The following is a 27,717-nucleotide window of genomic DNA, read 5'->3' as shown; positions in this document are numbered from 1 at the left end:
TTTTTTTTTTTTTTTTAAGATCTTTAATTAATAAACAAATGAAAAGTGAATTAATTTTATTTTTGATCATTTTGGTATCATTTTATGGAAGGGCTTTTTCTGTGGTCAGACCAGAAGTATTGGGTATTTATTGGTTTCTTAATTTTTTAATTTAATAGAGTTGAGGTTTGTCCAATGTCAGTAAATAATACTGTAAATGAACTTTCAATTAAAAAGCATTTTGTCAATTGTTTCCAAACAATAATAACATCAATATCATCAATATCAAATCTAATTGGTGGTATTGCCACAATTAAAGGTTATGGTTAACAATTTTTTTAGATATTTAAAAATTATAATTAAATATAACTATTGCACTAAAAAAAAAAAAAAAAAATTAATTAGAAAAAAAAAAAATAAAAGAGAATAATTAACAATAATAGAGAAAGAATATTTAAATTGAAAATCTCGAGATTAAATATGTATAGCACTTCCTTTTAAATTGCAATGTGTAAGTTTTTAAGAAAGCCCTTTCAAAAAAAAAATTTGACAATCACAAACACAGGTCAAATGTATTTAAAAACCAGATTATGGCTTCTATTTTTAGAATTAATTTTTATATTCTATTTATAATTTTTTTTTTTTTTTGATTATTTATTTATTTATTTTTTTTTTTTTTTTTTTTTTTTTAATTTTTTGATTGTTATTAATTAGCAAATGAAAAGTAAATTAATTTTATTTTTGATCATTTCGATATCATTTTATGGAAAGACTTTTTCTGTGCGTCCACCAGAAGTATTGGGTATTTATTGGTTTCGTAATAATTTAAAAAAGTTAACTTTTAATATATATTATTAATTTTCAAATTTTTTAATTTTAGACATTAGGTTTGCAAATGATACATTGACTTACGTTTATAATAAAGATAAATCATATTTTACTAGCTTGATTATGTATAATGATTTAATGGTTCCAAGAACTGATATGGCTCCAAATTATTTTAATTGTAGCCAAGTTGATGATACATACCGATATTGTGTTTTCCATTCCGATGAACCATTAACAAGATTATGGGGCACTTTAAGTAATAAAGGTTGTGCACGAGATGTTTCAAATCCAACAGAAGATTGCACTTTTAGTTTGCATTTATCAAATGGTGTTCCAAAACCACTTGGCGTCAAGTATAGTAAACATCCATCAACAGATGGAGGTGAATTTCTTATTAGTGGAAAGTTATTATATTTCAATGAAGAAAATAAATATATTCTTACAAGTGCAGGAAAAGGTTTTAATATTAGAACTGATATGTCTAATCCTTCCTCTAACTGTAACAATATTACAGTTTATGCTAACATAGGTTCTGGGAAATTTACTTTTAGATTTAACAGATTATCCGCAGATTTTCCTTTTTCTTATGCATCACCAATAATATCAAGTATCATTTCAGATCCATCAAAACAAATAATAACAATTAATGGTAAAAACTTTTATATTAAAAATTAGTTCAAGTTTATTTCGATGGTGTTATACAAAATAATTTTAATATTACAGAAAGACATGTACGAATTGAGGTAAATGACTATAATAGAGTTGAAGTTGGTCCAATGTCTGTAAATATTACTGTAGATGAAATTTCAAGTGAAAAGAAATTTATCCATTGTTTCCCAGCAATAATAACATCAATATCATCAGTATCAAATCTAATTGGTGGTATTGTTACAATTAAAGGTTCAAAACTATCTTCAACTTCATTAATCCCAATAATTACAATAGGTGATCAACAATGTGAATTTATTAAATCAACAACATCAACTGAATTAGAATGTAAATTAAGTTCCAATGAATCTGGTGGTAAAAATTTACCTGTTAATATTAATTTTGGTGGTTGTAATTCAACAAGTTCTAGTCCTGTAACATTTTCATACAATATTCCCAAAATTTCAAGTGGGTCATATTTAAATGGTATTGTAACATTGGCTGGCTCAAATCTTGGTTCAAAAGAATCATCTATTCAATTAAATGTTGCTGATGGAACTAAAATTAATATTACCCAATTTAATGTAACACCTGATGAAAAGACTGTAACATTTAAAATACCACTTTTAAAATGTGCATCATTTAATATTATTTTCACTCGTGCTGATATTTCGATTAATCCAATTTCAATTCCAGCATCATTATCAGTTAAAGTTATCAATGGAACATCATCAGTATCAAATGGGACGATAGTTATGGAATTATATTACGTCAGGTGTCCAATTCATTCATTAGATATGAAACCAACTATGGTAGTCGGTAAGGAACCAGCTAAAGAATGTTCAATACCATCATTACAATTGTCAACATCAGGATACTATCGAACCATATGTCCAACACCATTTGGTACTGGTATGAATAAAAGATTTACATTTAAATATAATTTTAAAGTATTTGATCAATTATATTTTACATATGAACCACCAAATGTAAAATCATGTTCATTCTCTAGAGTAGGTTATAGTAATTTAATTACAATTCATGGTAATAATTTTGGTAATACAATATCATTAATTAAAGTTTATTTAAATGGTGAAGAAATCAAATCAAATATTATATCACTAACAGATAACCAAATTACACTTGTTAGAGCAGATATATATGAAAGTGGTCCAATTGATATTACTGTCAATGCCCTTAAAATGCAATCATCATTTTATTTAATATTACCACCTATTATTTTTGGTATAATAAATAAAGATAGTAAAACATTAAGTTGTGGAGGTCTTATCACAATTTCAGGTAAAAATTTCAATACGACTGATGAATTCAAAGTTAATGTATTTGCAAATAATCAAAATACAACAATATTCAAACAAGAAGAAAGGGTATTAATAGTTAGAGCAAACAGTAAAGAGAGTTCACTCAATGTAACTGTATTTATTGGTAAAGATTTAAAAATATCAAATTTTATTATTAAATATTTAGAACCAATTATTACAGTTGTTCCAATGGTTAGAAATAATATTTACAATGGTATTTCAATAAAGATTGGTGGAATGAGTTTAAAAGATTTTAAAAATGCAAGTTTAACAAGATCTTCAAATAATAATATTATACCTCTTGAATGTAATTTACAATGCAGTTTATTTCCAAATGAAACTTTGATTGATTGATTTATTTCTATCACTTTTTGATAATGATGAGGGTGATGAGGGTGATGAGGGTGATGAGGAAGATGAGGAAGATGGAGGTAATGATGGAGGTTGTGTTGGAGGTAATGTTGGAGGTAAAGTTGGAGGTAAAGTTGGAGGTAACGATGGGGTTAATGAAGGGGTTGAGGATGGGGTTGAGGATGGAGATGGAGATGGTGATGGAGAAATAAAAAATTCAATTTCTTCAATTTTAACTTCATAATTATATAATGATGAACCTAATTGAAAATTTAATACTCCTGATGTTTCACTAATAAATGAATTCGCCAAACATGTTAAACCATCCATATTATTTGTAAAATCAATTTCATTTGAACTTAAATAATATTTATGTGCTTACTGAAAAAAAACAATTAAAAAATATAAACAAAATAATAAAAAATAATTTTAATATCCATATTCATTCCCGATGTATATTTTTTATTTTGGACATTGTGAAAGTTTATTTATGAAATTTAATTTTAAAAAGAATTATTTTTTTTTTTTTTTTTTTTTTTTTTTTTTCTATAAGATCTAGAGTTTTAAATATAATAAAAAATAAAAAATAAACAAAATAAAGAAATTGACTCTATTGGTGATATGTCATAAACCTGCAAAAAAAAAAAAAAATTTAATAACTTAACCCAAAAAAAAATAAATAAAATAAAAAATAAAAAAGCAATTTTGGAGATAAATTGTCTAAAACTCTAATAACATAAATTGGTTGAAAAGTTGCATTCTGCCATTTTAAGAAATGTTGTCATAATATTTTTATTTTTGAAAAAAAAAAAAAAAAAAAAAAAAGCGGGAATTGTGTTTTTGGGTTTGAAAATAAAAATAGGCATAAATTTTTTACAGTTTTAATTTTTTATTTTTTCAAACATTTTTAGAATTCCTTTATATATATATAACTCTTTGAGAGTTTGTACAAACACACATTTAATTTTAATTTTATTTTCTTTTTTTTTTTTTTTTTTTAATTTTTTCATCTTCATAGCCAATATAAAAAAAAATTTATTTTTTTTAATTTTTTTTATTTTTTTTTTTTGAAATTTTGAATTCATTTTTTTATTTTTTTTTTTATTTTTTTAATTATTTCAAATAACGGATAAAATTGTAAAAAAATGGGAAAAAGAGATAAGAGAATAATAGAAGAACCAGAAGAACCAGAGGAAGCAGGAGATGTTTTTGAAGTTGAAAAAATTTTAGATAAAAGGGTTCAGCATGGAAGGATTCAATATAGTATAAGATGGAAAGGATTCACAGCAGATTATGATACATGGGAAGATGAAGATAATGTTGCAGGTTGTCCAGAACTTGTTAAAGAATTTGAAAGTTCAAGAGAACAAGAAAAAAAAAAAAGTAGAAAAAGAAAAAATGTTATAGTTAATGATGATCAAACTGCAGTAGAATCATCATCACCACCACCAACCACCAAACCTTCATCATCATCATCATCAACAAAAACAACAAAAGCAGCAACATCAACAACAACAAATACATCAACACAGCAAAAAACAAATCATTTAATTGATGATGAAGAATATATAAAAAATGAATATATAAAATTTGGTGTACCCTATATTGAAGGTATTGGTTTTGAAAATGGTCATTGTGTTGAGGAGATTATAGGTTGTAAACCCTTTGGTCAAGATAATACACTATTTTTCTTTGTTAAATGGAGAGGTCAAGAAAAATTATCTTGGGTATTAAATGAAATCCTTAAACATAAAGAACCATTACAATTAATTGAATTTTATGAAAATAGACTTAAATTTGGTTATAAGGGTCAACAAAGTTAAAAAAAAAAAAAAAAAAAAAACATCTATAAAATATAGAAAAATGAAATAAAAAAAAAAAAAAAAAGATCAAACCAAATCTTTTTCCACTATCATGTATTAATAAACATTTTTATAAATGAAAAAAAAAAAAAATAAAAAAACAAATAAAAATGTGTATCCAAAAAAAGAAAACAATAAAATTCATATTTTAAAGAATTACTAAATAATTCTAATAAGAATTTAATAAATTTAAATAAAAAAAAAAAAATAAAAAAATTATTAGCCATAATGAAACAAGTAACTGTAACTGAAAATAATTTTTTCCTTTTTTTCCTTTTTTTTTTTTTTTTTTTAATAAATTTTCAAGGAATAAAATCTTTATTATAAAAATAATAAAATTATCAATTATTCTTTTTTATTATTTATTTTTTTTTCTATTATTTTTATAATAATAAATCATTTTTTCCTGAGCTAATCCAAAAAAAGCTAATTTCCTACCGAGATTTTTTATAAAATTAACATTTTTTTTTTTTTTTTTTTTTTTTTTAAAAAATTATTGAAAAAAAAAAAAAAAAAAAAAAAAAAAAAAAAAATATTATTAATTAATTTCAATGAATATATGAAAATTAATCATAAAAAAACATTTTGATTTTTCAAAAGATCCGTCGATTTCTTTAATTTTTTTAAAATTTTTTTTTTTTTTTCAAATAATCATGGTTTTTACATTTTGAAAAAAAAAAAAATTGAAAAAAATGTTTAAAAAAACTGGAAAAGATATTTTTTTTTTTTTTGTAACTTCTATTTTTTTTTTTTTTTTTAATTTATTTTTTTTAATTTTTTTAATGATTTTATAAAAATCAAAAATGTGGATACCTTTTTTTTTTTTTTTTTTTTTTATTTTTATTTTTATTTTTAGAATCTAATTTTTTAAAAAAACAAAAAAAAAATGAATAAATTAATTATCTCTTTATTAATTGTTTTATCAGCAATCTCTATCATTTCAGCAGATTACCAATATGGTTATTGTAAATTTGGTTCTGTTGGTACTGTAAATCAAAATATTACAGGTTATGTTACATTAACTGCACAAGATGTAAGTAAATATTTAATTTATAAAAAAAAAAAAAAAAAAAGTAAATTTATTAATTATTAATATTATTATTATTATTAAAAAGGGTGCCCTTAATTTAGTTTATAATATAAGTTCAATTAATTTACCAACTGGTTCATATGCAACTGCAATTATGACATATGGTTATAATCCATCAAATAATACTGATTTAGGTGGTGTTTTCCAAGTTGATGGAAAAGGTACAGAGCAATGTCAATCAGGAGGTTCCAGAGCAGGTGATTTATATAATCTCTATGTTAATGATAATAGAATTAGCAGCAATTTCGATAGTTTGACATCAGTATCAATTGTTGACTCACCAAATTCGATCATTGGAAGATCGATTGCAATTTTCCAAGAGTCATATTCATGTGATTTATTGAAATCATCAGTTGGAACATCAGTTGGTCCATTGACAACCGTTGTTGCATCATGTATTATTGGTATTGGTAATTCAGCAAATGTGCCAGCCACCAATGGTGTTAATACAACCACTGGCAATGCAAATACTGCTGGTGCCTACTCAAGCTTATCAAATACTCAATATGACGCAATGGTTTTGTTGGCAAATACCACCAAATCTCCATCTGCCGCTATTGGAGGTTCCGTCTTGTTTAGATCTTCATCAAATTCAGTTTCAGTAAATGGTATTGTAAGTGGTGTTGCTAAAAGTGTACATGGTTTCCATATTCATGCATTTGGTGATTTAACCACTGTTGATGGTGCTTCAATTGGTGGTCACTGGTTATCAGGCGCACAAGTCCATGCTTTCCCAGAGAATACATCAAGACATTTCGGTGATTTAGGTAATCTTTGCATCTTTGATAACGATTTCAAAAATGCCTATTATTATCTCTCAACTAGTTACTTTTCATTCTCTGGTTTAGTTGGCAGAGGTTTCGCTGTTCATGCCGCTAGAGATGATGGTAACACTTATGTTGGTGGTGATCGTGTTGCTCAAGGTGTTGTTGCTTTAATTCCAAAAGCTGCTACAACTTTAAATCAAGTTCCATCTAATTGGAAATACGAAGTTATCTGTTCAAATGGTACTTACACTGGTGAATCAACAATTGAACCATCACCAACTCCATCAACAACTCCAACTCCAACCGAAACTTCACAACCAGGTACTTCATCTTATCTCGCTCCATTCTTTGTTTTGATTTTATCTTCTTTAATTTCTGTTATTTTAATTTTATAAAATTATAAATAAAAAAAAAATAAAAACAAATAAAAAAAATAAAAATTAAATAATAACTTTTTAAAATATTTTTTGTGATTAAATCCAACAGCGTTTTTGATTTATTTATTTTTTTTTTCCAAAAATTTAATCATTTTCTTGTAATTGCTTAAAAAAAAAAAAAAAAAAAAATCAAAAAAATCAAAAAAAAAATCAAAAAAAAATAATACATATGTTATTAATTTCAAAAAATGAGCGAAAGTCACAACCAAAATACAAATTTTACAAGTGGTAAAGGTGAACCAATTACAGTTACAGAAGAATCAATTGAGAAAGCTAAAGGAATAATATCATCAGTTGAAAAAACACCACCAACTAAAAGAGGTAGAAATGATAATGAAAACATTGATACAGAACCAATACAATCAAATTACAATAACAACAACAACAACTTTAAAGTAAATAAATTCGATAATAAAGAAAGCACAGGTTTTAAAACTGCATCAAATTTACCAATTAGAGTATCAAAAGAAACATTAAATAATGAAAAATCAAAAATTGATATTGAACATCAACAAGATATTGACATAAATAATTATAATCAAGTTTTATCAACATTAGAACAACCTTTTAAAGTTGATCGTGAGAACACTCAATAAACCTATAAATATAAAATTGTAAATAATAATAATAATAAAGAGTTAATAAATTAAAAGAATAATCACCAACAAAAGGACAATTAACAAAGGTTGGTCCATGGAAATTAAATTTTTTAATAAAACAAATTCTTTTTTTTTGTTTTTTTTTTGCTTTGTTTTTATTATTTTCATATTTTAATTATTTACATCATATACATGAATTAAACAATCACTTGAACAAGAGATAACTTTATTTGAAAATTTATTCCAACGTAATCCTTCAATTGAACCAAGATGAACTCTTTTTGAATAAACTTTTGAACCACTTTTAATATCCCAAACGAATACCCAACCATTTTGAGTTGCGCAAACAACTAATGGTGATGAGGAGGAAGTAGCAGATAAAGATGATGATGATGATGATGATGATGATGATGATGGTACAATTAAAGATATATAAGTAACTGTATGCCATTCACCAATATCATTTGTATTTAGAACAAGTATTTCTTCCCAAATATCAGTATTCCAAATTCTAATAGTTTGATCATCTGCACATGTTGCTAAAATTGTGTAAACTTTTTCATTATCATTTTCATTATTGTAAGTCAACCAATCAACACAAGTGACAGCAGTTGTATGACCAATTAAAGTTTTAACCTTTTCACCAGTGATTCTATTCCAAATTACAGTTGTTTGATCCTCTGAACATGTTGCAATAAATCTATTATCAGTTGGATGAAATGTTAATGACCAAATTTCAGCAAATTTATTTATTGAACCAAACTTTAAATCTTGAGGTCCAACAACTGGTTGATGAGCTTTATAATTCCATTCTAATTTGAATTTTTCATTAGAACTAATATCATCATCATTCTTTTTAAATACATATAAATTACCACCAGTAGTACCAACTGCAACCAAATTACTATTGTTATTATTATTATTATTATTGTTTTTCTTTTCCCATTGAATACAAGTTATACCATCATTTAAAGAATCTATTAATATTGGATCATTTATTAAATCCCAATACATTAATGAACCATCTAATAGACCAATTAAGATTAATTCATTTTTACCCCATGAAATTGATCTAATTGGTATACCAAAACAATATTGATTTAATGGTGAATCACTTCCGCCATCGTCATCATCATCATCGTCGTCGGATATATTCCAAATCATAATGTTACCTAAAAAGTCACCACATGCAACTTTATCACCACTTTCATTGAAATCAATACCACAACATGTTATTTGATGATAAAGTAAACAATAATTTGATTTATCTATTTCATTTAATTGATAATCTTCATTTAATTGACTATTGATATCAGTTGTATTTTTTAAATAAATTGAATGAATACCAGATTCATCGAATAACCATAACCTTTTACCTGGAATTGACCATTTTAATGAATAAACTTCACCATGACTATTACTTGATTTATATTTTGATATTAATTTACCACCACCACCACTACCACCATCATCATCTTTATTTTCAATATCTATTGAATATAATAATAGGTCACTATTACTACATGGTACTAAAATTAAATTTTCATAAAATAATATATCTTTCATTAAACCTGATCCTTCACATTTAATATTTTTAATAATAGTTGTACTATTTGTATCAATAATTTGTAATAATCTACCTCTTGATATTATTAATTGTTTATTATTACTATTATTAATACCATTATTATTATTGTTATTATTATTATTATTATTATTATTATTATTATTATTATTATTATTATTATTATTATTATTATTATTATTATTATTATTATTATTGTTATAATAGTTTTGATTCTTTATTAATATAGTACACTCTTGACCAAATGAATTTTTAATTTCACCAACTATTTCACCTGTTATACTTGATATCTTTAAAATGTTTAATAGATTTTCACCAATTTTCATAGTTCTATCTTGTTGAAATCCTTGTTTACCAACATCTTGTTGTACAACTATAAAATGTTCAGAATCTACCATCTCTGCAAAGAAATATAATTTATTTGAAATTTCATATTCTATACTAATTTTTAATTTATTATTATTATCATCATCATTACTATTACTATTATTATTATTATTATTTTCATTATTATTCTCATCAATTAAATAATTTGAAAAATCAAATTTTAATATTGTAGTTTTGCAATTACCATGTTCATTTGAAACTGCTAATCTAACAATTGGGAATGTTTCATAAGATTCATCAAATGATATATGCATAATTTTATTATTTATTATTTCATTATGTTGTTGTTGTTGTTGTTGTTGTTGTTGTTGTTGTTGTTGTTGTTGTTGTTGTTGTTGTTGTTGTTGTTGTTGTTGTTGTTGTTGTTGTTGTTGTTGTTGTTGTTGATGTTGTTGTTGGTTATTATTAGAATCGATGGAATCATTAAATGAAGGTATTTGAAATAATGATATTTGATTCCAATCATTATCCCAAATACCAATTTCACCACAATAACTTGAACTTATGTGAAAGTATTTATTAAACCATTCATTTTTATTCTTTTGTTTATCTATTGATGATTGAATTGGATTGACTCTAATTAAACATGTAATAATATCTGAATGTAATTGTTTATAGATGTTTGGTGATTCATTCATTCTCTTTTTGGTTTTTACATTCCAATGAACAATACCACCTCCAATTGGTACTGTTAATAAGTAATCTGATTCTTTGTTATAATTATTATTAGTATTATTAGTAGTATTGCTAGAATTCAATACTGATTCTTGAATCATTTGTGTTTTAAAATTGAATGGTATACATGATATGTATCTTGATGATCCAACACCAAATGTTTTACTTATATTCAACACTTTATTACTTTTATTATTCATGTTTTATTATTATTAAATTTTTAAAGTTTTTTTTAATTTTTTTTTTTTTTTTTTTTCTTTTTATACTAAAACTTTTTTTTATTTGAAATTAATGACAAACTACTGACTGGATGTTGACAAGAAAATAAATTTCCCATTTTCTTAAAAAAATTAAAAAAATTGAAAAAATTATAAAAAAAAGTAAAATATAAAAAAAAAAGCAATGAACGAATAAATTATTTTTAATTTTTTTTTTTTTTTTTTTATATTTTATTATATTTGTTATTATTATATTATTATGTTATAATTTGATTATGATGATGATGAATTTTTAAAAAACAGATAATTAAAATAAAAAAAATATTTCCTTAAATTTGTAAAGGCGCCACAATTGGGAAAATGCAAAAATCCAATAACCAGTAATAATTTTTTTTTTTTTTTTTTTTATTTTTTTTATTATCAAAAAATTTTATTTTTTAATTTTTTATTTTTTTTTTTTTTTAATTTTTTATTTTTTTCTGTCATCACACCACCACTGCCAAAAATCAACAAATATTCCCATTTTGTCATTTACCAAACAAGAAATTATATAATTTAATTTTTTTTTTTTCAAATTTTTAATTTTTTTTTAATTTTTTTATTTTTATTTTTATTTTTCTCTAATTTCAAAACGACACCCACCACCAACCCACCACATTAAATATTTACATGTTTGACAATAATAGCAGCAACAACACAATAACAGGAGGGGGTAATTTTAATAATAGTAGTAGTATCAATATAAATAATAGTAATAATAATAATAATAATAATAATGATAGTAATGAACTTCTTCCCCTTACTGAATATAATGATTACAGTAGATCACCAACACCCCCAACTGTATTAAATAATTCATCTTTTTCAAATAATTTTAATATAAATAATAATAATAATAATAATATTAATAATAATAATAATAATAGTATTGGATATAAGAAAGGAGATGATTCATTTGGCTCTTTTTTAAATTTTAATAATAATAATAATTCTCATGATAATAATAATAATAATAATAACAATAATAATAGTAATAATAATAATAATAATAATAATAATAATAATAATAATAATAATAATAATAATAATAATAATAATAATAATAATAATAATAATAATATTAATAGTAATAGTAATTTTAATAATAATAACTCAGAAACAATAAAAAGAAGTAAAAGTACACCATTTTTAAATTTAATGAATTCACCAAACATGTCATCTACTACAACCTCAACTGTACAAAATAATAACAATAATAATAATAATAATAATGGTAATAGTAGCAATAAAATACCAAACAGAATATTTCAATTTTATTTACAACAACAATATCAACAACAACCAATTAATAATAATAATAATAATAATAATAATAATAATAATAATAATAATAATAATAATGATAATGATAATGATAATAATATTGGATCACCAAATTTATCACCTCAAACACCAACTCAATACCCAAACAATTTAGCTTCATTATATGGTAATCCATATTCTCCAAATAGTAATAATAATAATAATAATAATAACAATACTAGCAACACTAACAATGCTATTACTACTACTACTAATGCTACAGCTACTTCTACCACTGCTGCTACCACTACTAATAGTAATAATAACAATAACAATAACAATAATAGCAACAACAACAATAATAATAATTCTATTAATAATAATAATAATAATAATATTAATAATAATATATCACAACAACAAAAAGAAGACTTTATAAATCAAATTAATTTCATATTGAATGAAGTTGATTCATTAAAGAAAAAAGTAAGAGAATTAGAGGAAGAACAAAGATCAGAGGGTAGAAATGCTTGGGGTTTGAAATATGCAAGAAGAGTGTTAATCACTTCAAACTTTTTATTGGGAATTTGGGTTAGTATCAGTAGAATACTTATGTATATTGGAAAACAAAAGAAATCAAGATTACTTCATGTCGTCGTACCCTCTTTAGGTCAAAAAGAATCTAGAAATCATATTTCATTATTATTATTAGAAGCAATTTCAAATGCTGCTAGAAAGAGTTGGATCTTTTTCATCTCTTCTTTCTTATTATCAAGAAATACCGCTTGGAAAAGACAAGTATGTTCATAATTTATTATCATTAAAAAGTTAATTATTATAATTTCTAACTTTTTTTTTTTTTACACTTTTATATGAATAATAATAATAATAATAATAATAATAATAATAATAATAATAATAATAATAATAATAATAATAATAATAATAATAATAATAATAATAATAATAATAATAATAATAATAATAATAATAATAATAATAATAATAATAATAATAATAATAATAATAATAATATCAGACAGGATTATTTTTTTGTACAATCTATTCACTATATTTAGCTTTCTTCCCTCAATATTTACCTTGGACAAATTATTTTAATATATTCGCCTCACTTTTATATGTTACCGCTGCGTGGAGCACTGCAAGAAGTGGTTCAAGCTTTAGAGAAATATTTAATTTATTATAAAAAAAAAAAAAAAACAAAATCTTTATTTATCCAATAAAAAAAAAAGAAAAAAAAGAAAAAAAAAGAATTTATGTAAATAAAAAAATTTACAATTTAATTGGAAAACCATAGAAATCTTTTTTTTTTTTTTTTAATTTTAAAAAAGTGATCACTCAAAAACATTAAAATTGAATATTTTCTATTATTTCAAGTAAGGAATTAAAAAAAAGATATTTATAAACTCATTCTTAAATATTCAGTCCATTTTTGATTTTTTAATTTTTATTTTTTTTTTTTTTTTATTTTTTTTTTTTTATTTTTTTATTTTTTTTTTTTTGTTTTTGTGAGATTAAATTTTTTTTTTTTATTTTTTCATAAAAAAAAAATCATATTGAATAAATACATACATACTATAACAAATACATACATTTATAGAGAATGGAGGAAGAAGAAAAAAATAATAATGAAGTAGCATCACCTACAGAACAAAATACAGAATCAACAACAGAGCAGCAACCTCAATTACCAGTTAAAATTACATCCGAAAGTAAAAGTAAGATTCATTAAAAAAATAGTTAGCATAATTGAAATGCTGGTGCTAATTCTTTTTTTTTTTTATTTTTTATTATTTTTTTTTTATTTTTCTTTGACAACAGTTATAGTATATTTTAAGAATGCAGGTGGTGCACAACCATTAAAACAAAAGAAATTTAAAATACAGGCAAATGTTTCATTTCAAAATGTTATAGATAAATTAAGAGGGCAATTAAAATTAAAATCAAATGAATCATTAGTAAGTAAATCACACCCCCAAATGATATAATATTCAGGTTATTAGTATATATATATAATATGTATACATATACTAATTCATTCGTATATATATAATCTTTTTTAGTTTTTATTTATAAATCAAGTTTTTCAACCAAGCCCAGATGAAATTTTAGGTGAATTATATAAATGTTTTAGTCATAATGATCAATTAATTATCAATTATTCCCTTCAAATGGCGTGGGGTTAAAAAAAAAAAAAAAGTTTTCATATATTATAAAGCCTAAAAAAATAAATAATAATTGTAAATAATAAAAAAAAAAACAAACAACCATTAAAATAGAGTTGTAACATTTATATAAGTATAAATTTAGAGTTAATGGGATACATATATTTATATATTTTTTTTTCAAAAAGAAAATTAAGGTTACGTTTATTTAATTTTATTTATTTAATTATTTATTTAATTATTTAATTATTTATTTATTTAAAAAAATAAATCTTTTAAATATTGGATAACATTATTGACATGGTTTTTGTATAATTTCAAATCTTCAATTTTTTGATTATTTGGTGATTGAATTTCACTCAACAATTGATAGAAATGATGTTGATCATATTTCTTTTGAATGATATTCATTATTTGTGGTTGTGGAGCTAATAAGATCATAATATTACAAATTAATCTCTTACATTGCAATAATTGAATCGTCTCGAGATGGTAATCTTGATGATTTAAAAGTTTAATATCTATTTGACAAACTTTAATTAATAATTGATTGAATAATTTGACTTCACCAGCAGCACCATTTAATGAGAGATTCTTTGATAAACAATTAATGAATTGTTTCTTTGAAGTTAATAATGAATCTTGTATCCATTTTAAGATTGGTTCAATAATATTTGAATCATTATTAAATTGATTGTTATTTAATTGATTCCAAATCCAATTGAAAATGAAATTGTCATCTAAATTTGAATCATTTGATATTAATGATAATTTTGAACATGATACAATTGATAAAATTGATTCTAATAATTTATTATCACCACTTTCTTGTTCTTGTTGTTGTTGTTGTTGATATTTTTTAATTAATAAAACTAAATCTGAATTTGATAATCTAATAAATGTTGAATTTAAATTAATTATTGATTTTAATGAAAATAAATAATCATTAATCATTGATTTAAATTCAATATCCCAATTAATATTTAAAAATAATTTTAATAAATTATTTAAAATAATTGAAATTTGTGAAATTTCTAAATTATTTGATATTAAGTTATTATTATTATTATTATTATTATTATTATTAATTGTTATTAAAATATTATTAAATAATTTAAAAATTAAATCAAAATAAGATTTTAAACAACTTGAATTTGAAACTAAAATTGATAACCATGGTAAAATACCTTGTTTAATTAATAATTGTATACCAGTTGAAGTTGTTGATAATTTTAATAAACAATTTAGTATTGAGAGTTTAATTTTACTTGAACTAATGAAAGAATCGAATAGAGCTAACAAAGATTGAACGTAATTATTCTTTTTTAATAATAGTTCAGTATGTTCATCTGGTAATGATTGAGTTAATAAATCTAATAACCAAACAATTGTGCTTTTTGTAGCAGTGAAATTAAAAACACCAGAAAACATTGGAATTACTAATAGATCAAAACTAGCAATACCCTTTAAGTATGAAGTGATTGCTTTTCTATTTAAATCAGATTTAGAAGATACAGTTTTAATTGAACTACAATAGAATTGAGTGAAAATCGATGGAATATATTGATCCTTTTCAAAAATTGTTGATTTTAAAACTTGAATCATCTTAAACATTATATTTTCATTGAATTTATTTGAACTTAATGAATATTTACTATTATTCTTTGTGTTTGTGTTGTTTGATTTCTTTTGTTTTTCATCAATACCAAATATTTCAATATTTGAAATTTGAGTTGCTTCAAGTTGCTTATTATAAATATTTATTAATGTTTGATTCTTTGAAAATATTGAATAAGCCAATTGACGAATTGATAATCGCTTTGAACTTGTTGAACGTACAGTAAAAGAAAATGGACCATTATAAAAGAAACAACAAATTGTTTTCAAAAGGTTATCAGTATTCTCTCTTCTTAAATCTTCTTGTTGATCATCTAACAATGAATATTCTGAAATATAACTATCCAATAATGAAATAAATAATCTTAATAAAAATGATGGATCATACGAAAATTCATTATATGATTTTGAAATTAAATTTTCATTAATATTTAAATTATTATTATTATTATTATTATTATCTTCATTATCTTCTTTTTCTTCTTCTTCTTCTTCTATATTAATTAAAGTATTAACTTCAAATGGATAATTATTAATTGAATTTTCAAATTGAATACCAGAAAAGAAAGTATTTGAAAGTAATAATTGATTAATACTTGAAGTTTCTTTTGAATGTTTTCCCCAAAGATAATTTGATTCAGCAAGGATAGAATGATTATTACTATCATGTTGATAAATGATTTTTAATAAAATTTGATCAATTGGATGAGTTGTTGCATTATAGATACTAAAATAAATTGATGATAAATTTTTACCAGAATGACATAAATTTGGTTCACTCTTATAAATTGATAATAATAAATTAAGTATACGATATCTAATTATATTTTCACTATTATTATTATTATTATTATTAATATTATTGATATTATTATATAAATTTTCAATAATTAAATCAGTTAAAACTGGTGTTGATTTAATTAAATTTAAAATTTCATCATTATTTATAATCTCTTTAAAAATTAAATCAATATAATATTGATATTTAAATAAAGATTTACTATTACAATTAAAAATTAAATTTTCAATTAATTTTAAAGAATCATTTGAATTGAAATTACTATTTGAAAATATTAATTTAATGATTTTATCAAAACTTGAAAAATTAAATAACTTTTTAAAATTGTTAAACCAATTTAAATTTAAATTTAATAAAATTTTGTTATTTAAATTTAAATTTGATTCTAAATTATTTAAATAATTTGTAATGATTGATTTTGATAATTGTTCATTTTTTAAATATTCATAATTTTCATTTGTTTTATCTAATGATGTTGTTGATGTTGTTGTTGTTGTTGTTGTCATTAATAAGAAATAATTAACTTTTGAATTTAATATTAATAATGATCTACTTGATGATTTCTCTAAATTATTTATAATTATTTGATAAAGTTCAATTATTGAATTAAAAGTAGTAGTAGTATTGGCATCAGTTGTTAATTTTCTTTGGAAAATATTTGAACTTGAAATTGAATTAAATAATTGAATTAAAAACTTTTTATTTGATAATAATTCTTTATCCTTATTCATTACAATTAACCAATAAAATAATGATAACCATACCATTATATCAAATTTAAATAAATTATCTAAATTTAATAATTTATAATTTAATTTAATTTCTTTTCCATTATTACTATTATTATTATTATAATTAATCATTAATAAAATTGATAAAATTGTTGAAGTGGTTGGTGAATAATTCTCTAAACAATAATTTGAATATTTGTTTAATAATTGATCATCATCATTGTTGTTGTTGTTGTTGTTGTTGTTGTTTGATAATAAAATATTAATTAAATTTAATGGATATTTAATTTGATTAATATCAATTAATAAAAGTTGTAAAATAAATTGATCAATTGAAACTCTATAAATTGTTGCTGTTGAATATTTATAAATATTTTTAAATTCAATTGATAATTGAATTAATTGATTAAATATTATTCTTAATGAGTCAATTTGATTATTATTATTATTATTATCATTATCATTATTTGTAATTGATAATTTATTATTAATATTTTTATCCAAGTTTGAAGAATTTGGAATTATTAAATTAAAGTATGATGGTAAATTAATATTATTATTATCAATGATATTATTTGATTGTAAAGTTGAATTTATAATTTCTAAATAAATTTGTAAAATAATTTCATTTGAAGCTAATTGATTTATTTGTAAAATTTTAAATGAATTTAATAATTCAATACAAGTATTAAAATCTAAAAATGGTAATATTAATTCTAAAACTCTGATTGAAATTATTAATTTATCATTTTCTTTTTCATTATTTTTAATGAAATTATTAATTGATTTACTATTAAATTGTTTTAATAATTTCTTTAATAATGGTATTATAAATTTAAAACCATTATTTGAATTTTCATTATTTAAAATTATTAATAATAATTTTGAAATATCTAAAATAAAACAAAAAAAAGAAATAAAAAAAGAAATTATTATTAATAAACTATTATTAATAAATTATTATAATAATTATAATTATTTTTTAAAAAAATACTTACTAAATGTAAATTTAAAGTTTAATAAGAAATTATTTAAAATTAATTTACTTGAAAATAAATGATCAATTAAACGTAATGATAAAATTGATTTTGAATCTAAAATCATTTTAATTGATTTTTCAAGACAATCAAAATAAAAATCAAATTCTAAATCTAAAATATCTTCAGTTGCTGTTGTTGTTGTTGTGGTTGCTGTAGTTTGATTTTCATGATTTTCAATTAAATTTTCAATTATTGGGAATAAGATGAATAATTTCTTTAATGATAAATTTGAAATTGAATTTAATAAAATTGATTTAACTAAATTGTTTTTAAATAAAATTTCTTTTTCATTTTTTGATAATAAATTAATTTGAGATAAAATTAAATTAATTGGTGAAACTTTTAATATTGTTAATAATTTATTCAATGATTCTTGTTGTTGCTGTTGTTGTTGTTGTTGTTGTTCAATTTCTAAAATTATTAATGATAAAATTGAATGTTGAATATTATTTGAAATTATAAATTTAATATCATTTGGTGATGAACATGAAATTAATTGAGATTTAAAATTTGAAGAAGAGGAGGAAATTTTATAATCTTTTGGGTATTTTGAATATGCTTTATAATAAATATAATTTAAAGTTTCATTATATTCAATTGGTAAATTATAATCAGATGGTAATATTGATTGATCATCATCATTATCATCATCCATTTTATCTTGATTTTTCATTTTTTTTATTATAAAATTAAAAATTGATAAAATTATTAAAGAATTAATTTTACAATTTGAAATATTATTTAATAAATTTGAAATGTATTGATGTTGGTTTAAACAAGATTGTGAATTTGTTAAAAGTTGAAATATTGTTGACACTATTAATGGACTAATTAATAATTGATTTAAATCCTGACCAAATAATTTCTTTGATTCAATTTGACATTGATCAACATATTGAAATTTATTTTGATGAGCATTAATAAGTGTACCTTCAAAGAATTCAATATTTTCATTTGATTGCAATGATTCTAACCAACAATCAATTTCATGATCAACACCAGAGAATATTGAATTTGTTGATAATAATTTAAATATTAATTGACCATATAATTCTTTAATTTCAATTGATTTTGAATTTAAATATAATTTTAATAACATTGTTATAATTGAATCACCATCATTATTATTATTATTATTATTATTATTATTATTATTATTATTATTATTATTCAAATTATTATTATTATCATTTGTACGATTAAATAAATTTAAAGTTGAATGAAATGATTTTGAATTACCAATTAATTGAATAAATTGTTTTTGTGTATATAAATCTGATGTTAATAAAAATTGATAATCAAACATTTTCAATGAAATGAAATCATTAATTGGTAAGAATCTAAAATATTCACTAATGATTGAAATGAATTGATTATATAATACTGATGATTGTTTAAATTGATTATAATTCTCTTTAAAATATCTAAATTGTGGTAACCTTTCTTTAATACCATTTTTTAAATTTATAATAAATTGATTTAATTTTTCAATTTCTTTATCCTCCTTGCTATTATTATTATTATTATTGCTACTATTTGATTTTTCAATAAAATAAATATTTAATGAATTTAAAACTTGATTTATTCTTTTTAAACATAATAATAAAACTAATAATTGATTATAAATTACTAATTGATGTTGTTGATCGAAACCAAATTGTAAATTTGTAACTTGTGGTGGTATTAAACAATTAATTAATACAATTGGTGATGATGGAATTGGGTCCAATAGTTTATCACTGATTTTAGTGATTGGTGCTTTTGGTACTGGTGATGATAATGTCTTTATTAACATTGTAGTTCTGTTTAACCAATTCAATGATAACGATACTTCACATGTTCCCAACTTTTTCAAATATGATGTAAATAAATCTGGACATGAATTAATAATCTTTATAAATAATGTTTGATGAGTTTGATATGCAATTGGATTTAATTCTGAAATTAATGATACTAATGATTTATTTTCAAAACTTGGATTTTCATTATCTCTAAACCATGTCCATCTAAAAAAATTTTTAAAAAAATTTTGATAATAAATTAATAAAAATAATAAAAAATAACAAATAAATAAATAATAACTACTACATACTTTGGATCAGATGATATAATACCATGAGTTGATGAACAACATAAAATTGAAAGAAATTTAAAAATTGATTGACGACAATCTTCACCAATATCATCTTTTGAAAATATTAAACCAATTTTTGATAAAAATGATGTTGAAAAGAATTTAATTTTTAAAATTTTTGAAACATTTGATACTTTTAATACATTAACTTCTAATGATTCAATTAAATCTAATATAACCTATATTTATTTATATTTATATTTATATATATTTAAATAATTAATAAAATAAAATTAAATTAAATACTAAAATTAAATACTAAAATTAATTAATAATTACATTATGATGGTCCAATTGTAATTTTTGACAATATTTTACAAGTAATTGATCATTCTCCAAAATGAATTCACTAAGTTTAATATTATGATGTTTTAAAAATGATAATAAAAATCTTAAAACATATGGTCTTGTTCCAAGATATGCACCATTAATTGAAATATCATTCATTGCTTTTTGGAATCCCTAAAAAAAATAAAAAATGTTAAAAAAAGTTAAAAAATTTAATAATAATTATTAATTTTTTTTAAAAAACTTACTTGTGATGAAAAATCAATATTAGTTTGAATTGATTTTGCAATTTTTAAAGATAATGGTACAATTGAAGATAATAATCTAAAACAATTTAAAGTTAAATTAACAGTTTCATCAGTATAGTTATTAATAAGTTTTAATAAATCTTGAAATTTATTTGAGAGGATTTTATCAGCTAAAATTTTTGAATAATGTGAAAGTGATGGATCATCATTAATTGTAATTAAAATTGCAATAAACTCTAATAATAGTGAATAAACATTTTGATAAATTTGATATTTGTCAATACATAAATCCCATATCTTAAAAATTTCTGTCATTGATTGTTGTGATGATTTTAAAAATTCAAATACAATTGATAATCTTTTATTCTTATAATTTAATTGATTGTCATCATCATCATCATCATCATCATCGTCTTCAGATGGTTCACGTTCTTTTTCATCTCTAATTAATTTATTAATTGAATATAAACCTTTTTCAACATCTTTACTACTTGCTGAATTTATTAATTGTTTAAATTTAAATAATGATAAGTTTTCTATATATTCAATATTTGATAATGGTTCATTTTCATTGTTGTTATCTTTTTTCTTATTTTTTTCAAGTTTCCACTATTTACATTATTATTCAATAATTTACATAATTAGGAATGATTAAATTTTATGAAAAAATAAAATAAAAAATAAAAAATAAAAAATATTTACATTTAATGAACTTAATTTCTTTTGCTTTTTTCTATTCATTTTTATTTTTGAACGAAAGTAAAGTTTTCGTTTTACAACCCAAAATGAAATATAAAAAATAAAAATAAAAATAAAAAAAAAAATGGAAAATGAAAAAAAAAAAAAAAACGAAAAATTTTTTAGGAGGACAACATTTTTTATTTTTATTTTTTTTTTATTTTTTTAAGTTATTTATTTATTTATTTTTTTTATAAAATTTGGAGTGGAACAAGTAATAATAGTTTTAAGAGATAAAATCAAAAAAAAAAAAAAGAAGATATATAAAATTAAAAAAAAAAAAAAAAATTTTAATCAATATTTTATTTTATTTTTATTAAATTTTAAATTTTAAAATTTTTTATTTATTTAAAAAGTAATTATAATTTATTTAAAATTTTTTATAAAGGTAAAGTTGTCAAATGTATTACTTTTTTATTTGTTCGATTAATAATTATTTAAATTAACCTTAAAAAAAAAAAAAAAAAAAAAAAAATATCTTGTGACGTATTTTTCAATTTTTTTTTTTATTTTTTTTTTTTTTTTTTAATTTTTTAATTTTTTAATTTTTTTTTTTTTTTTTATTATTTTTTCTCAATAATATAAAAAAAAAAAAATAATCAAAAAGACATAAAAAATAAAATAAAATACATTTAAATTTTTTAGCTAAATTTTAAAAACATAATACTAGTAAAAAAATAAAATATAACAATAATGTCATATGTACCATTAAAACAACCATTACTTGAAGATGATGGGAGTTTTGATTACGAAGAAACTTTATTATCCGAAAGAAATGAACAAGCAAAACATTTAGCTCAAGATATATATCATTTAAAAGGTGCAATGGATGATTTAAAGTAAAAATTTTCATTATTATTATTATTATTATTATTATTATTATTATTATTATTATTATTATTATTATTATTTTTATTTATTATTTATTTTTTTATTTCCTAAAATAAATAAATTATTAATAAAAAAAAAATATATAGAATGATGGTAGATGAACAAGGTGAAATGTTAGTTCAAGCAGATAATAATGTTACAACAGCAGATTTAGAGATTGAATATGGTGTAGAAGAATTGGAAAAGGCATATGTTTATAAATCAAGATCAAAAAAGAGAATAATAATTTTAGTCGTTGTGATTTTATTAATTCTTGCCGTTGTAATTGGTGCATCAATCAAATTCTTTGTTAAAAAGTAGTAGTAATCACAATAACAGTATAATAATAATAATAATAATATTTCAAATATAATTTCACCTTTTTTTTTTTATCAAGTAATACCACCTTCAATAAAATATATTTTAAATCGTGCCCCGTCTCCATCAAAAAAAAAAAAAAAAAAAAAAAAAAAAAATAATTCACAATCGAAAACCTCTTCCCTCTTCCGATAAATAAAGGAGAATTATAATCATAATCCGATTTTTATCTCCTCTGTACAAAAAAAATAAATAATTATTTTCAAAAAAAAAAAAAAAAAAAAAAAAACACACAAACTTGGAACAAATATATTTCTTAGAAAAGAAACTTTTTTTTTTTATTTTTTGAATTTTTTTTTTTTATTTTTTCATTTTTATTTTTATTTTTTTTAATTTTTTTTATTTTCATTTCTTTTGTTTAATGTATAATAATAATAATAATAATAATAACACAAATACACAAATTATTCGAAGAAATAATAGTGAAGGTGATGACTATGTCCAATTTAAATCTCAACAAACTATACAAAGAGAACAAAGTCAACAACAGCAGCAACAACAACAACATCCGCAATTGGATGAGTTAATTGGATATAAACTATATTTCCCACCAAAAACAAATAAAATTATTGAAAATGGTGATGAAAAATTAAATCAAGAGGCAATACTTGAAAAGAGACATCAATTCATTCAATTATCACTTCCACTTTTTAGAGATGTTTGTAATGAGGTAAGATAAAAATTAAATAATACAAAAATTATTAATTGATTTATTAAATTAATTAAAATTATTATTTTAGACACTTTATGCACCAGATGAAAATAATACAATACCATTAGATTATCAATTATTAAAAAATCAAATTTATAGAGTAGAAGATCAATTTGAAATTAGATTAAGAGATGATTCAGAAATGGTAATTAATTGTTTAGGTGTTGTAATTTATCAAGTATTATATGAAAATGTTTCAGAGAGTCAAAGACCAAAGAAAAAGATAAATATAAGGATATTTCATTTTGAACCATTATTACAATTAAAGAAATTGAAAGCAAATCTTATTGATAAATTTGTTTCATTAAAAGGTACTGTAATTCGTGTTGGTAATGTTAAACCATTGGTAACTCAAATGCAATTCATTTGTAATAAATGTTCAACACGTACACCAACACAATATTTTACAGAGGGAAAAGTTACATTTCCTTCAAATTGTTTAAATCATGGTTGTAGAGGTAAAATATTCGAACCGGATAGATCAACCGCCGTCACTATAGATTGGCAAAAAATTAGAATTCAAGAGGATGCCGACCAAAAGGAATCAAGTGGTATACCAAAAGCATTTGAATGTGAAATCACCGATGAAATGGTTGAAACTATTGTACCTGGCGATATTGTGACCATTAGTGGTGTTGTAAAAGTATTAAGAGCAGAGGAAACAGGTTTTCAAAATCAAAATAAACCTGTTTTCCTCATTTATATAGATGTAAACTCTATAGATTCCCCAAAGAGAACTAGTGGCAATGGAGGAAAGATTGAAACTACCTCCTTCTCTTTAAAGGATATGTATGGTATTAAAGAGATTGCTGAACATCCAAATATTTTCAAATTAATTTCAAATTCAATTTGTCCAACCATCTATGGGCATGAATTGGTTAAAGCAGGTTTAACATTGGCTTTGTTTGGTGGTAGTCCAAATAGAAGTAGTAATGGATCCGACAAGAATAAACTATCAATTAGATCGGATCCACATGTTTTAATTGTTGGTGATCCTGGTTTAGGTAAAAGTCAAATGTTAACATCGATCTATCATTTATCACCTCGTGGTGTTTATGTTTGTGGTGGCTATTCAAGTACAACAGGTTTAACTGTAACATTGTTAAGAGAAAAAGGTTCAGGTGATTTTGCAATTGAAGCTGGTGCTTTGGTATTGGCGGATCAAGGTTGTTGTTGTATAGATGAATTCGATAAGATGACAGATGAACATCCTGCTCTACTCGAAGCAATGGAACAACAATCGGTTAGTATTGCAAAGGCTGGTATTGTTTGTAATTTACCAGCTCGTACATCTGTAGTTGCTGCTGCTAATCCAGTCGGGGGTCATTATAATCGTGCAAAGACAGTTTCAGAAAATATCAAAATGAGTGCACCACTACTCAGTAGATTCGATTTAATTTTCATTTTAATGGATAAACCAAACACTGAAAAGGATCATATTATCTCTCATAATATTTTAAATCTTCATTCAAATGGATCAGGCGTTAAAAAAAGAAAACCTCAACAATCATCATCATCATCCTCGGCAACAACAAATTCATCTCAATATACTCATGAAGAAGATCATGATAAATCATTACCATTAAAACAAAAATTATTAATAACTCATGGTCAAGAGATTAATTTAATTCCAACAGTTATCCTTAGAAAATATATAAGTTATGCAAAGAAATATGTTTCACCAAGACTTTCAGAAGAGGCAATTAAAGTTATACAAAAATTTTATTTAGAACTTCGTTCAAAATCTACAGGTTCTGATTCAATGCCAGTTACAACTCGTCAATTGGAATCATTAATTCGTTTAGCAGAAGCAAGAGCAAAACTTGAATTACGTGAAACCGTTACAGAACAAGATGCAATCGATATCGTAGAGATTATGAGAGATTCACTTTTGGATACTTTTGAAGATGAACATGGTAATATTGATTTTAGAAGAGCCACTGGTATGAGTAAAAGTGGTTTATCTAAAAAATATATTTCAATTTTCAATAAAGAAGCCTCAAAAACTGGTACATCAACTTTTTCAAAACAAGAACTCTTACAAATTGTTAAAGAATATAAATTACCTTTTGAAAATTTTAATGATGTTTTAGAAGGTTTAAATAATCAAGGAATGATTTTAAAAAGTGGTAATAATAAATATACAATTACTAGATAAAAAAAAAATAATAAAAAAAAATAAACAAAATAAACTTGTAAATAAATTAATAAATAAATAAATTTTTTTTGTAAATAATAATAATAATATTAAAAAAAAAAAAAAATGCACAAAATGTATATATTAAAAGATACATAAACTATTTATTTAAAACTTAATATATTATTTATTGTTCAGAATTTTCTTCTGGATATGGTGGTGGTGGTGGAATTTGATTACCAGAAGAGGTTGTAGTTGTTGTTTGTTGTTTATATTTATTTTCAATCTTTTCAATTGCAATTCTTCTTTCCTCTTCTAAATTTCTATTATGTTCCTTTAATTCTTTTAATTTATTCTCTAATTCTTGTCTTTTTGCTTCCTTTCTTTGAATTTGAACTTGCTAAAAAAATTTTAAAAAAAAGATTATTATTAGTAAAAAAAAAAGAACAATAAAATTGGAAAATTATAAAGGGGAGAGAACTATATCTTAAAAAAAAAAAGTTTAGAAAGGAAGTGGATAGAAAGTAGTATATGGAAGAAAGTTTTTTATTATTTTTTTTTTTTTTATGTTGAGATAGAAAGTAGTTTAAAGAGGAAATAAAAAGAGACCAAACTATTTTAATCCAAATAAATAAGAGTTAAAGGTACATAAAAAAATAGAAAAGAGGAAAATAAAAAGAACAACAACAATAAATAATGATGATATTGAAAATCAAAGTTTAAATTAAACCAGTTTCAATTTCTTCTTGAGTATTTACAGTTTGTTCTGGTGAGATATAGTTTGCTAAAGAGGCCAACATATCAGATAATTCATTTCTAACGGTAACGGTGAAAGTTTTAACATTATCTTTAATTTTCCAACTTGTAATTTCTTCTTTTAATTCATTTAAAATCTTTTCAGTTTTTTCTAATGAAGAGTTAAATAATGATTCCAATTGATCGATTGCAACTTTAACTTCATTTGGTATTTGACTATTGTTGTTATTATTGTTTTCATTATTTTCTTGTTCTTCTTCTTGTTCTTCTTCTTGTTCTTCTTCTTGTTCTTGTTGTTCTTGTTCAACTTTTTCAACTAATTGTTCGATATTATTTTGAGCAATATTTTCAACATTGTCATTGTTGTTGTTATTATTTGAGATAACGGTTTCAGTAGTTTCAACAGTTTCAACAACATTTGGTTGTGGTTTCTTTTCCATAACTAAATTTCTAACTTCATTTTCCAATTCTTTAAGAGTATTTGTAATATTTCTTAATAAACTATTATTTTCTCTAGTTTTTGGTTCTTCCTCTTGTTTTTCTTGTTGTTCTTGTTGTTGTTCTTGTTGTTGTTCTTGTTGTGGTTGATGTTCATGAACAATTGGTTGTGGTAGTGGAGGTGGTGGTGGAATTGAAATTGGCTCAACCTTTTCAACTACAGCAATTGATGGTTTAATGTTGTTTGTTGAAGGATTGTATGGTGGTGGAGTTGGAATTCTATTAATGTGTATTTGTTGTTCAAGGAATAAAAATTCTTTTAATAATTTATCCTCTTCAGATTCAATTACATTGGCTGGTAATGGTGGTGGAATTGTTTGTGGTGGTGGTGGTGGTGGAATTGAAGGGTTAACTTGTTGTTGGACTTGTTGTTGAACTTGTTGTTCCTCAGTTGCAGTTTGTGCTAACATATAGTCAATAGTTGCACTTAAATCCCAATTATTAACTTTTAATGCAGAAACACATTGGTCTGCTGAACTCTTTGGAAACATTGATCTTAAAGTATTTGTTGCTGCCTCCATTTTTTTATTGTTAT

The 27,717-nt window shown here is 21.9% G+C and overlaps 10 protein-coding genes and 2 pseudogenes across 10 annotated transcripts; 9 read left to right on the top strand and 3 right to left on the bottom strand.

Moving 5' to 3' along the window:
• Positions 1 to 38: 38 nt before the first annotated feature.
• On the top strand, positions 39 to 309 carry DDB_G0283027 (annotated as a pseudogene; the record flags this gene model as incomplete).
• A 387-nt stretch (positions 310 to 696) lies between these two features.
• On the top strand, positions 697 to 3,131 carry DDB_G0283025 (annotated as a pseudogene; the record flags this gene model as incomplete).
• Positions 3,132 to 4,273: 1,142 nt separating this feature from the next.
• hcpA (chromo domain-containing protein) lies at positions 4,274 to 4,951 on the top strand (the record flags this gene model as incomplete). Its single annotated transcript, XM_634229.1, has 1 exon — positions 4,274 to 4,951. The coding sequence occupies one exon, from the start codon at positions 4,274 to 4,276 to the stop codon at positions 4,949 to 4,951; it is 678 nt and encodes a 225-aa protein (XP_639321.1).
• A 925-nt stretch (positions 4,952 to 5,876) lies between these two features.
• Positions 5,877 to 7,242, top strand: sodB (superoxide dismutase; the record flags this gene model as incomplete). Its single annotated transcript, XM_634228.1, has 2 exons — positions 5,877 to 6,023; positions 6,106 to 7,242. The coding sequence occupies 2 exons, from the start codon at positions 5,877 to 5,879 to the stop codon at positions 7,240 to 7,242; spliced, it is 1,284 nt and encodes a 427-aa protein (XP_639320.1).
• Positions 7,243 to 7,472: 230 nt separating this feature from the next.
• Positions 7,473 to 7,880, top strand: DDB_G0283019 (BRCA2 repeat-containing protein; the record flags this gene model as incomplete). The annotated part of the gene is made up of 1 exon (XM_634227.1): positions 7,473 to 7,880. The coding sequence occupies one exon, from the start codon at positions 7,473 to 7,475 to the stop codon at positions 7,878 to 7,880; it is 408 nt and encodes a 135-aa protein (XP_639319.1).
• Positions 7,881 to 8,054: 174 nt separating this feature from the next.
• On the bottom strand, positions 8,055 to 10,730 carry DDB_G0283017 (hypothetical protein; the record flags this gene model as incomplete). The annotated part of the gene is made up of 1 exon (XM_634226.1): positions 8,055 to 10,730. One exon carries the CDS (start codon positions 10,728 to 10,730, stop codon positions 8,055 to 8,057), a length of 2,676 nt encoding a protein of 891 aa, XP_639318.1.
• A 687-nt stretch (positions 10,731 to 11,417) lies between these two features.
• On the top strand, positions 11,418 to 13,257 carry DDB_G0283015 (hypothetical protein; the record flags this gene model as incomplete). Its single annotated transcript, XM_634225.1, has 2 exons — positions 11,418 to 12,848; positions 13,090 to 13,257. 2 exons carry the CDS (start codon positions 11,418 to 11,420, stop codon positions 13,255 to 13,257), a joined length of 1,599 nt encoding a protein of 532 aa, XP_639317.1.
• A 417-nt stretch (positions 13,258 to 13,674) lies between these two features.
• Positions 13,675 to 14,257, top strand: atg12 (autophagy protein 12; the record flags this gene model as incomplete). Its single annotated transcript, XM_634224.1, has 3 exons — positions 13,675 to 13,789; positions 13,893 to 14,029; positions 14,135 to 14,257. 3 exons carry the CDS (start codon positions 13,675 to 13,677, stop codon positions 14,255 to 14,257), a joined length of 375 nt encoding a protein of 124 aa, XP_639316.1.
• Positions 14,258 to 14,494: 237 nt separating this feature from the next.
• DDB_G0283013 (hypothetical protein) lies at positions 14,495 to 21,834 on the bottom strand (the record flags this gene model as incomplete). The annotated part of the gene is made up of 6 exons (XM_634223.1): positions 14,495 to 18,276; positions 18,382 to 20,429; positions 20,516 to 20,736; positions 20,837 to 21,019; positions 21,094 to 21,702; positions 21,796 to 21,834. The coding sequence occupies 6 exons, from the start codon at positions 21,832 to 21,834 to the stop codon at positions 14,495 to 14,497; spliced, it is 6,882 nt and encodes a 2,293-aa protein (XP_639315.1).
• A 690-nt stretch (positions 21,835 to 22,524) lies between these two features.
• Positions 22,525 to 23,022, top strand: DDB_G0283011 (hypothetical protein; the record flags this gene model as incomplete). Its single annotated transcript, XM_634222.1, has 2 exons — positions 22,525 to 22,670; positions 22,809 to 23,022. The coding sequence occupies 2 exons, from the start codon at positions 22,525 to 22,527 to the stop codon at positions 23,020 to 23,022; spliced, it is 360 nt and encodes a 119-aa protein (XP_639314.1).
• Positions 23,023 to 23,440: 418 nt separating this feature from the next.
• Positions 23,441 to 25,949, top strand: mcm8 (MCM family protein; the record flags this gene model as incomplete). Its single annotated transcript, XM_634221.1, has 2 exons — positions 23,441 to 23,749; positions 23,820 to 25,949. The coding sequence occupies 2 exons, from the start codon at positions 23,441 to 23,443 to the stop codon at positions 25,947 to 25,949; spliced, it is 2,439 nt and encodes an 812-aa protein (XP_639313.1).
• Positions 25,950 to 26,115: 166 nt separating this feature from the next.
• Positions 26,116 to 27,703, bottom strand: DDB_G0283007 (hypothetical protein; the record flags this gene model as incomplete). Its single annotated transcript, XM_634220.1, has 2 exons — positions 26,116 to 26,328; positions 26,687 to 27,703. The coding sequence occupies 2 exons, from the start codon at positions 27,701 to 27,703 to the stop codon at positions 26,116 to 26,118; spliced, it is 1,230 nt and encodes a 409-aa protein (XP_639312.1).
• Between the last annotated feature and the right edge of the window lie 14 nt (positions 27,704 to 27,717).

Source organism: Dictyostelium discoideum (genome assembly GCF_000004695.1).
Source record: "Dictyostelium discoideum AX4 chromosome 4 chromosome, whole genome shotgun sequence".
NCBI lineage: Eukaryota > Evosea > Eumycetozoa > Dictyosteliales > Dictyosteliaceae > Dictyostelium > Dictyostelium discoideum.
The sequence above is the reverse complement of the archived record's forward strand: the minus strand, read 5'-3'. Positions and strand labels throughout refer to the sequence as shown.